The sequence below is a fragment of the Condylostylus longicornis genome, unplaced genomic scaffold, assembly GCF_029603195.1.
Source record: "Condylostylus longicornis isolate FDR11 unplaced genomic scaffold, ASM2960319v2 ptg000048l, whole genome shotgun sequence".
Classification (NCBI taxonomy): domain Eukaryota; kingdom Metazoa; phylum Arthropoda; class Insecta; order Diptera; family Dolichopodidae; genus Condylostylus; species Condylostylus longicornis.
In genome coordinates, this window is record NW_026578017.1 from 5510900 (window position 1) to 5523354 (window position 12455).

General features: G+C 26.8%; 1 protein-coding gene across 1 annotated transcript in view; it reads right to left on the reverse strand.

Annotated features, from left to right (window-relative positions):
• Positions 1–12455, reverse strand: part of LOC129610834 (semaphorin-2A) — a gene marked incomplete at its 5' end in the record, with an annotated part of 129990 nt that overhangs the window by 9221 nt on the left and 108314 nt on the right. The window contains 4 exons of the mRNA XM_055523589.1: positions 1572–1800; positions 1947–2303; positions 10285–10417; positions 11005–11142. Coding sequence (XP_055379564.1) covers positions 1572–1800; positions 1947–2303; positions 10285–10417; positions 11005–11142 — 857 coding nt within the window. The remainder of the gene's footprint in view (positions 1–1571; positions 1801–1946; positions 2304–10284; positions 10418–11004; positions 11143–12455) is intronic.

Consider the following 12455-nt stretch of genomic DNA (forward strand, 5'->3'; position numbering starts at 1 on the left):
CATGTCATTATTATAAGAAAACTAGTCTTAGAACATTGTATCAGAACTGTTATGTAATTTAAATATTTATTATATAAGAAAAATAATGCAAGAGGCCGATGTAATGCAGAACTAAAAGAAGCAACAGCCTTTTGATTTTTAAATTGTATTAACTAGGAGCCGCCATAGTTACATACATAATAAAAACACCCCTTTATAATTATCTCGCACAATATTTTAAATATTTTTTAATTCATTATTAAAATGTTTTATTGTTGTAATACAATATTAAAATAAAAAAAAGTAAGGATTAATTTATCAGTTTTTATTTTATCCTTTTAATAAATATTTAACAATTAAGAATTAAATGATCGAGTAAATATTTGTTATGTTAATTTATTTTATTTTAATTTAATTACAACATTAAAAGCATAGGATGATGAACAAAAAAGTTTCTTTTATGGTAAAAGTATTTTAAATATGGATTAAAATATTAAGGATTGAAAATCTACTGAAGTGTGTTTAACATTCATGTTAATTTTAATAATAATTTTTCATTACAAACAGAAGCAGAACAGAAAAAAAAAATTAAAATATTCTTGAAAATTTTGATGAAAATATTAGCATAAAAAAAACACGAAAAAAAAATATCCTTTAATTAATTTTGTTTACCTACACACACCTCTGTTATATTTTCTATTATAATTATGATTTTCAAATATTTGAACTAGGCTAAAGAAAAAAAAAACCTGTTATACATTTTGTTTTAGTAGCACGTTGAAAAAAGATGAATCGTATCATTACACTGTGTAAACTTTGTAAGTAGATCATATTAATAGCATAAAAGTTATATTAAAAGGCATACGCTCGTATATTGCAAAAATCTGTCACGTAAAAGGACTTTATAAAACGTGACATTTGTCTTCTGATTTGTTTACAAAATGTAATGTAAATGTTCAATAATTCTAGATAAATGAAGATTTATAATTTTAACACCTGTAAAATTTGTTTGTTTTTCTTTTTTTTTTTTGTTTTAGGTAGGTGCCATAGGGAAAATTAAATGAAAATTATTTGCGTATTCAAAAATTGTTTGAAAAATAATTTTTTTTTTATTTTTAATTCCCCAATATTTTATAGAAAAACCAACCTATTTTAAAATTTATTGCGTTAGAAAATATGCAATCAATTAAAAAAAAAAATAAATTAAAAATATCCTGCCAAATGAATTGTTTTTCAACACACGTGCAATTTTTGTAATTGCAAATGAGAATAAACAACTTCGGTCTGAATTGTGCAGAAATCTAAAATTTTTCGGAATGGATGTTCCGAAAATTTTTACCATTATTTTGTTCAGTGAAAAAGATTCGTGAGGTGAAATATTTTCACAACAATCACAAAAATTTTCATTAATAACTTCAGCTGGGTCCTATTGTACCAACCACTTTTTACATTTTTTTAATCATTTTTCAATTGCACCAAGGCCTAAAAACTAATATAACCAATGAAAAAGAGTCCTTTTGTAAACAAATTAATTATTGAAAAAATGAAAAACCGTTTGGTGTAACACGGTTATGCTTTAACGTTTTACTTACTTATCAACAACCAATTTCGTAAAAACTAAATCTCTTTTATAATATACGGGATTGTTATGCTCATGGTTGACAGCCTTATCCATTAAGGGATGAGATCTAATGAAATTCAAAACATTATCTGGTAATGTTGATGTGTCATTCACACATGTACCCGGTCTAGGCTCAGGTATTTTTGAATTTAATACTGGTAACCAAGCTGAATTTGATGTTGCTTGTTCTTTAAATTTGCCTAAAAGTATACAAGAAAAATAATATATTAAAATTTTGTTTTTACGACTATGGGTGAGAATTTGTTTTATGGAACACATAAAATGCAGTCTAAAAATTTTGGTAATGTTGACTAATATTTTAATTTGTTTGAAAACAATTACTTACCCTTGAATGCGGCATGAACTTCATTTAAATCAAAACTACAAACAGCTGAACCAATTAGTCCATTTGTACTTGTTGTAAACGTTGCATAAAATTTCGTTTTGTCCGATGGTAATTGATAAACTGATTGAATTTCATTAAAGTAAAACGGAAATTCACCTGATATGCTACAGTTAAGACGTGCTTTTAAATATGTTGCCCAATTCTGGGATAAAATATTTTTGCCGCCATTATCTTTTTTACAAACTCTTGCTATACGAGAATAAACTGCTTTGCCACAATTTATATATTCAACGGCTGTTTCACGAAAGAAGAAATATACAAACTCTCCAATATCAAATGCTCCAACAAAATTTGGTTCTAAAATGAAAAAAAAGAATTAAACCTCAAAAATCTACCAATTTAAAATTTAAAAATTAAAATTTATTTTCATAATTTCAATTGACTTTTTTAAAATTAAATTTGATTGACTTTTAAAAAAAAAATTATAATTTGTTCTTTAAACTTTATAAAATTTTGAATGAAATGAGCCAACAATTCTATAAGGTCCAGCTTATAATGGAAGCAAGTTACACTTTTTTTAATCGCAAAGTGAAATCATGTATGACATTTTGCAAGTTTTCAAATCTTCAAGCACAAAAAAATTTCATTCAAGTAAAAGAAAAATTTATTGTTATGTAAAAGTTATTTATAAATTGAGATTCGGCCGTAGAGACAAAATATTATTAAATTGGGGTTAGGAACTTTGAAAACCTGAGAATTGCTTATAGTTTTTTAAAATAAAATAAATTATTCTCAAATCTTTCTGCTTTTAAAGAATTTGAATGCTACTGACGTTTTGGAAAAATAGGTTGAAAAATATTAGATAGTATTCTCATCTATATATATATATAGGGCAATGACTTGAAGGGAACAGGGTTTTCAACAGATATCACTAATCACTAAAATTATTTTTGCCGTATTTTAATATGTAAACATGTTTAGGTATAGAAAATTGTTCCATAAAACAACGATATGAATCTTATGCTCGTTCTTGTGCACATATTGAGATCAATCCGAATGAAAGTTTGGCACCAGCTGCGCTATTACTTACTAAAACATTTGTTTTACATAAGTCTTTGGTACAGTTTATTTACTTTTGATTTTGGACTTTGATTTGTCTCCCACTTACTAAATAAAAAATTTCATTTTGATTTTAAGGTTTAAGCGTAAATATTTTATTATTGAAGAACAGAATTGCAATCTAGACCTACTTCATTTTAGATTTTGCTCTCTTTCCAACAATTAAGATACATTCATGTATTTTAATGTAGTAGGTTGTTGTCTATAAACACATAAAAAATGGAAAAGAAATATTCTGAGATTACCACAATTCCCCAATGGAAACCAAAAATTATATTATTAGACAAAAGAAAAGTAAAATCTCAATAAACATTTAATTGGAAATTTTTAGAAAACCTACAATATGCACACATACATTGATTCAAAACAAAAATTCCATATCGAGTAACACTTACTATTCACTTTAGACATACATACAAAATTTTCGCATTTTCTATAACAAAATTAAATGGTTTGATGCCTTCAAGCAAGTGCCAGATGTTTCAAAATTAATTGTGGTAAAAGTATTTATTAAAAAGTACAAAACGATAGAAACAATAACAATAACAAAAAAAAACAAAAAATAGGAAAAGCATACCTACCAAAAATATTTAAGAAAAAAAACTTTTCCTTAAATTCCTTGTTACTTTTTTACATACATTTTAATGTATAAAAGAATTTAGAATTCCCAGGACGTTTAAACACATACCAAACATACCAAAAAGAAAACCGTTCCAAACTTCTCTTTTTTTATGTTATTTTTTTCATGTTTATTTTCTTCTCGCGATTTTGTATCAGACTGTCTAATATAATTTTCCAGAAACTTTTTCTTCTTTCTTTGCGTTTTCTTGTTTTCCATTTTTCCCACAAAAAAAAAAAATCTGATGTGGTCAGCACATAACCGACCGCAATGTGTATTGTCTAGTTAAGTGAAAGTGTTACAGAATATTATAAAAATGTCTGTTAAATACTTCTTTCCAATTTTTAGGACATTAGTAAGCTTATAGTTAACATACTTAGAAAAATGTAAATTTGGCTCTTAGTAGAGTTTCGCTTTGTGCTACTCGAATTCCCTGAAATGCTCGTCAGTTAGTTTCGGTAACAACCAGAACTCAAATATCAAATTTCAAGAAACTCCATCAATTCGTTCCGTAGATATGGTGAAAAATGTAAAATCGGCCCGCAAATAAGTCTTCGAGCCCTGATCTTTCCAAAAAATTTATATGTTCATAGTTTTCATACGAGGAATTCATATATTAAATTTCAATGAAATCGGTTGATTATTTCTCTTTATATACACAAAAGTGTATGTTTGGCCCGTGGTAAACGTCTAGTTGCCGATGCCTGATCTTTCCAAAAAATTTACATGTTCATTATTTTAATACAAGGAACTCAAATATTAAATTTCAATGAAATCGGTTGATTATTTCTCTTTATATACACAAAAATGTATATTTGGCCCGTAGTAAAGGTCCAGTTGCCGATGCCTGATTTGTTCCAAAAGCTAGGAATTTTCACGGACGGTCAATCAAAGCTCATATATGAAATTTCAAGTAAATCGGTTGAATATTTTCTTCAAAATGGTGAAAAATGTAAAATCGGCCCGCAAATCAGTTTTCGAGCCCTGATCTTTCCAAAAAATTTATATGTTCATAGTTTTCATACGAGGAATTCATATATTAAATTTCAATGAAATCGGTTGATTATTTCTCTTTATATACACAAAAATGTATATTTGGCCCGTAGTAAACGTCCAGTTGCTGACGCCTGATTTCTTCCAAAAGTTAGGAGGTTTCATCGCCGGTAGAGCAAAACTTATATATGAAATTTCAAGTAAATCGGTTGAATATGTTCTTCAATATGCTCAAAAATGTAAAACAGGCCTGCTGAAAAGTGCAGTTCCCGAGGCCTGATGTATACCAAAAGTTGATCGATCCGTGCCATGGTGGAAATAAACTTACATATAAAATTTCATCAAAATCGGTTCAGCCGAACTTGAGATACACGCGTGCACACACAGACCGACAGACGGACAGACCGACAGACCGACAGACCGACAGACCGACAGGTTGCTAAAAATAGTTTATTTACACTTCCCTACTATGGAGAAGTACGTTCCCACCGAAAACTCGATATGCAAAATTTGTTGCCATCACATAACCTACCTATTGTTTACACAATACGGTCGGTAAAAAGAAAAAAATTTATTCAAAAAAGACCTGAAAGAATTTTCATTATTGGAAAATGAAACCCATCCGGATTTAAAATCTCTTAAAGAAGTTATAGTTGAAATCTTATATGTTTTCTTTTTTATTTTGGTAGGTTTGGGAAAGATTTAAATAAATTTATGACAGGGACTAAGTGAAATATTTTTGTTAGTTAATTTTTGTTTATCCTTTGCGACATTGAATTTTTAAGGCAAATTTAAATTAACTTTTTAACTGTACCATATTCAATACACCGTCCAAGGACCAATAAGATCCCAATTAAATGAAAATTTCAGCATATAACTTTGTGTAGCGAAGTTTTCGTGATATTTATGAGATATTTGGCCATTCAAAGTAAAACAAAATTTTGAAAGTGGTTTTATATTAGAAAGTAAAATCAGCTTTACTTGCGTTATTTTCAAGGAAAATTGCTTCTTTATAAAATTGTATAAAATAATCATTTATTTTGCATATAGTTAATTTCCTATACCACCTCGAAAATTCAACAATGATTTTGAAAATCCTTTAAAAATCATAAGCCAGAAATTAAATGAATTATTTTATTGGTGTAAAAACATCAGGATTTTTGGTATACTCTTGGTAAGAAAGAAATCGCCACAATTATTCAAATGAAAATATTTTTATATAACAAAATTTTCTCGCAAAAACACACACAACAAATAAAAAAGAAAAGAATGAGAAAAAAACACAGTGTATAAAATTTTCATTTCTATATTTTTATCCTTATTATTCTCTCTCACGTCAGCAAGTTGCTTTTTGTACAAAATACCAATTAGTTGTACAAGATTTTAAATTTCATCAAGGATAATGGTATATATTAGGTACAAGACAAAAAAACCAAGAAAAAGAAAACAAATAACAAACAAACAAAAAAAAATATAATAATATATTTTATGTTTACTCTCGTACAGTGTTAAAATTACCATCTTTATTGCTTTTAACCCTTCTTTGTTCAAAAGTTAAAACCAAAGTAACAGTAACTGTATTGCGATGCATATTACCATTACACAATAACATATCTATCTACCTCTACCTATTTTCTAACATTAGAAATGCGACATTGAAAGTTCTTACCATATTATTTAAAACTAATTTGGTTCATGGAATGAATAAGAAAGAAAGAAACCAAGAAAGGAACAAACGAGTCCTTTTTTTTTATGTTTTGAAGGTAAAACCTCCTTTTTATTTAAAATGTGCTCATTTTCTTTACACAGCAGATATATAAAACAAAAGAAGAAGAAGAAAAACTTTGTGATTTACATAAGGTCCTTAAGGCAATTTTGTTTTTGTAATTTTAAATTGGGTGTTTTAACACAGAGAACAACCATAGAAGTGTAAAAAAGTTTTTTTTTCTCAAGTTTTTGTTTTTCTTTGTAAAAGAATAGAAAAATTTCGTGGGTCCTTTTTATTTTTTGTTCCTAAAGTTGTTGTAGTTTTATAAATTGTGATTCTGGATATAAATTTTTTTGTTGAGAATATAAAAAAATAAAAATGTGAAAAAGTAAAAAAAAAATTCAACGAGTTTTCATTTATGTACGCTTTAAAGAAGGTTTGGTTTCTTATATTTTATCCATGGCTAACATATTTTCTATCCGCTCATTTGCATTTAAAGATAAACCTAGTGGGTGTTGGTGTTTTGTTATTTTTCTTATTTTATTTTTTGGTACTCGTAAAGCAAGAAAAAAAAATATTATATTAGTTTTAGAGTAATACCATGTACGAGACCCAATATGCTATGTATGCGAATGTATGCAAAAATTGTGTATTGAAAAAATTATTTATTTTGGGTTAGGCATTTGGGTATATATTAGGAATTTTTTTTTTTAAGGATAAAAATTAATTATGTAAATCGAGTGGATACAACACATATATTTTATATTCATAATATTTATTTTAATATACGCAGGTGAATCGAAAAATATGTGACCACTAACAATTCACATATTTTTATTTATTTCTTTATAATGTTAACTTTTGTTTGAGAGAAGTCATTTTTTTCGTGGAACATTCAGTTCGACTCGGTAAGGATTGTGAAGGTACAATATTGCCTTTCTGATTTTGACACAACAGCTGTAATTTAGTGCAGCACGTAATTAGTTTATTTACTATACTATATACAAGTCTCCATATTTCCATCCTACATGACTTTTGATCTATCATGATGTTGGATTGACTTAATATATGGATGACATTTATATGCCTTCTAGACGACTAAGGCCTTATTATGTTTATAGTCGGCAAAGATGTCAGTATTTTATAAAGCTTTTTCCGTATACCAAATGATATGATGAATTAGAGTTTGTTTTGAAATCAATAGCAAATCTAAAAATCTTTTTTTTATTCTTAGGTGAGTATTCGGGTTCTTTTTATTGTTTTCTCTTAAATCTAGGAAAAAATTGTAATTTTTAGTATGGATTCATAAACTGTTTCCTAGTTAGGGATATTTTTTAACATTTTGCTTTTGTTAGTGTGTGGCGCTTAAGAACGCAAGGTAATACTAAAATTTACTGTTCGTAGAACGATCTTAACTCTATGAAAGTTTGACCAATTTCAGCAGGTCGTTCTTTATTTGAAAGTTTGACCAACTCTATGAAATCTTGACCAATTTCAGCAAGTCGTTCCTTATAATTTAATAATCAAAAAAACCAAAATCTTCTTAAAATTCTAGATTTTTCTTTTTTTTTACACAACAACTTGGAATCAAAAACCGAAGAGTGTTTCATTTGAAAATATATAATTAGTAAAATAGTAAAAGTTTATTCTATTTCACCTCTGTTAATTGTAAAATATGCAACAACTTTAATGTAAATAACAGGATATTTGAAAAAACAAAGGGAATTGCTTTCTTTAAAACGATTTTTGTTTGATACTCTCTTATTATTTTATTATTCATAAAAAGTATATGTAGAATTCAATTAAGTCAAAAGAAAACATTATAATATGAAAATTTGAATAAAATTTGTAAGTAAAATAACAAAGGTTTTCTGCGTTATTGAAATCCCTAAAAAAGATTTTCTTCCACCCATTCAAGAGTGAACAAAAACAAAATATGAACTTAAAACTACAAAGTTAACGAGATTTACATGCTATATCGAAGGATGCTTACACTTATATGAAAGTAAGGATATGATGATGTGGTTTTTCCAAATACTAATGAAAAAGTTTTTTTTTGTTATTTTTGCGTAATTTTACATTCAATATTATTTAATATTAATTATGACCTAATAGTTAAAATTCTATGGTTTTGTGAATATTGTAGAACCTATATTCTATTTTTAGAGTATATAAGTATAGAAATATTTTTGTGGCTTTATAGAGTAAAGTAAGCCTAAAAGGGTGTTTTGTAAAAAATTCGGGTACTTTTTTTTTTGTTACTTGATTGTTTTGGAAACGCGTAAAAGTGCTAATTTTATTATTATTGTTTTTAATTAATTTTCATTATTGAAAAAACAAAATATGTTGCCATCATATTGAATTTTTGTTTTTTGCTAAATTACTATTTATGACCTTTATGTTAAGAATATGGAAATTTACTTATTTGTTTCAAATTACTGTATATATTTTCGATAATCTAGAGAAATCAATGATAAGCATTAATGAGGAGCAGGCACTTTATTAACGTAGCAAATAATTGCTAGAAGAAATTATCAGCATAATATAGGAAGTTGCTAAAAACTGGTTATACTCTAGAATGAAATTTTAATTGAAAGGTGAAAATACTCTTTTCAAAAACAATCCGGCTATGTAAGACGCTAACAAAATTGCATACTTCATTCATCCACGAACATATTTTGAAAATTGCCTACATCTGGAATGAGCAATTTATGCAATCATTGAAATAAAACAAAAAATTAAGAAAAATGAAAGAGGTCTTAATGGTCTTAATGGAATTTACCATTAGAATTCGTACAGAAAAAATTTAATTTTGCATACTTCTAGGGACCGTAACTTGAGAAAGGGTGAAGGTGGGAAAAAATTTCCTTCTAACGAAACGAACTTTTTATGAATATGTAAAAGCAACTAAATTTTCAGACAGGTGAAATCTGAGGTCAAGAAGAAAAACGATATAAAAAATTTGTAAGAAACAAATTTAACTATAAGTTTTAGAAGGTAGAAGACAGGTAAAATTTCTCGTTTACAGAAATAAGTTTGAGTAAAGATCTATTTACATATGAAAATTTCAGATGTCTATCTTCAAGTATGTAGAAGTTTTGTAAAAATGTCCACGAACGGAAGACAGAGTAAAACTTAGCACTCTTTTTCAATTTTTTTTTAGAAATGTGCTAAAAACTATAACCTTATTTAATATTTTTTTCAAATTAACTCTTTACCAGATATCTTCTATCTTGGCATTGCTTACAACTACTGCTTTTAAGTTTGTGTTATAAATTTTTAGTGAAGTATAAAATGTTGCTAAAGAATTATATTAATTCCATGACACTTTTTTAGGAGGCGCATTTCAATTATTTCTAGTAACAGAAGCAGATTAACTTGTTTTGATAAATATATTTTTTTTTTGCCTCTGTCGTGTGTAACAAGAAATCTAGCTACATTATTTACTTAAGTGTAGTTGGTATTTTTATGCCTTTACGTAATTATATTAGCTGGTCGATGTACGACAATTTTATTAAAAGTATTGAATTATATTAATTCTTATAAGTTATTTATTCGCGTTATCAAATATTTAAATTGATAGCATTGTGATGCCACTCAATTAATTCATTAATGATTTAAAAATAAAAATACAAGCTATAATCATAATCCGTGTCTCATCTATAGATTTGCAGAGGTAGTCGTATAAGATAGAAATATTTAAATAAGGGAAAATAATTTTATTTTCATTTAACTTTTTTATTTTGTACTATAACGAATAAATATGGGGCTAGCATTTAGGCAATCTAAAGCAGAGATTGATACCTTATCCATAAGCTTCGGCAAGCTTCATTGAATGCATGCTGTAGTTGTTGTTATCGAAACACATAAAATATTAAAATCATTTTTTGTATACTTACTATCGAGCCATTTTGAATCGTACTTTAATGTCCTTTTAAATGCATATTCTTTCTTTTTTGCACTTATATTATATAAATCCGATCTAAAAATAACTGTATCAGCCTTTGTAAATTCAGCGTTTGTTCCAGAATACTATAAAAATAAAAATGAAAAAAAAATAAAAATTTAATAAAAATTAAAAACTTTAAAGTATTCGATGGTTTATTGGTTTTTTTTTGAGCGGGCTTTTTGTATATAATTGCAGTTATAAAATTTGTCATCATCAACAATTTTTTTTTGCTATCCAAGTACACGTAAATTTTCTTTTGTCGTCGTTTTTTTTTTAAATTGTTATTATTGTCCTTCGTCTTTCTATCAGCAAAATATAAAGGATTTGAAATTCTCTTATGCAATTTCTTACATACACACATGTACAGTTACATATTGTTATATGAGTGTTTTTATTATTGTAAACAAAATATTATATTATGTATGTACTTTGAATATAAGAACTTATACAAACACACATGTATAACATTATAGCATTATTATTTTATAAAAAAATGTAATATTATACAACGATAAAATTGCTGATGACCATGCCCAACATAATAAATAAATATTTTATACATATTGTATGCTGTCTTGTATACATTATTTTTCTGTAGAAGACAGTCAAAAACCATTAAAAAACAACAAAAAAAAAAATAATAAGAAAAAATATCAAAATTTTAACTTACCAATCCAGGTAAATCACCAGGATTTCCGTGCTCAACGTATATGGCTGTTGAATTATCAAGTGGATCATAAGGACATTTTGCAATGCCTAAGCCAATTCCAGGCACGTATTCCGACCTTGGTAAATGGGTTAAATTCGACTGTGTAAAAAGAGAAAATAAAAATATAAAGAATATTTTTTTTTTTGTTGATTTTGCATTTTTATTGTTGTTTTATTGAAGCAATTTGTTTAATTTTTTTCTTTATTTTTACAATAACATGAACTATTTTTGTATTTGTACATTTAAATCTATATATACATACAAAAGTTTTTCCATTTTGTAAAATAAATTGCATTCTATATGGAAAAGAGTTGAAAATTTATCTGTTATACAGAATAAAAGGAAAATTGACTGAATAGAATCATTATACTTGTATGAAAAAGAATTATCCTTTCTTATGCTAAAGTTGCAACAAAATTATTTTTTTCCAAGGAAATAAGTATTAAACCACGTATTCTTCTTAAATTTCATATTAAATAGTTATTAAAGATTTTATAGGCAACCTACATACATATGTACATACATTTATTTATAACAAATGTACAGTCATATAAGTAACAGTAAAAATTATATCACTTCTTACAATTATTTCTTAATTTTAAGAAATAATTTTATTTTGGTCTTATATGGGCTTTTTTTGCAATATAAGACTCATAATATGTTCTTTTTTAGCTAAATTCTTTAAATTTTATACAGTCTTTTGAAAAAAACGGACGATTATATAATTAATTTTTAAATTAAGAAGTACAACTCCGAGCTAGTGCACTTCCAAATCAAAAAAAATATATTGTGCTAACTCCTATTTTAAAAAGTTATTAAGATCCAATTTTCAATTTGCATGTTACGCATATGACATTGATTAGATCTGTTAATGTGAAACCAAACCCAAGGTTTGTAAAATAGCATATTTCCCTTAAATGATTCAATATTCTGTTGAAATAATACTGTTATTGTATTCTACATCTTATTTAAGAGGATATTAAATTTGTTGTGGAGTTTGTATCGTAAAATTCGGCGTTTCTTTAGACATGTCCGTTCACCTATTCGTATACTATAACTCAAAAATGAAAAACGCAAGCACCACCAAACTTTAAAAAAATGTTTCTTTTCCACCAAAAACGAAAAAAACGGCTGTTATAGTTATATTATTAAAAACGGCTGTTCAAAATGTAAACATTTCAAAAACTAATAAATTTACACGAAATTTGGCCGTCATGTGTCGAATTACAGCTCAGATGTATTATGTCAGAAATTGTAGAATAGTTTAACTGATTTGGATATCTACCATACAACACTGAAAGTTGCAAATTTGTAATGGTGCAGGGTAAGGATATACTCGTAATTCAGTTGCTTAAACTAGGCTATGCGACGTTATTCTACTTGTTATTATATAATTTTGCAACAAATATAAA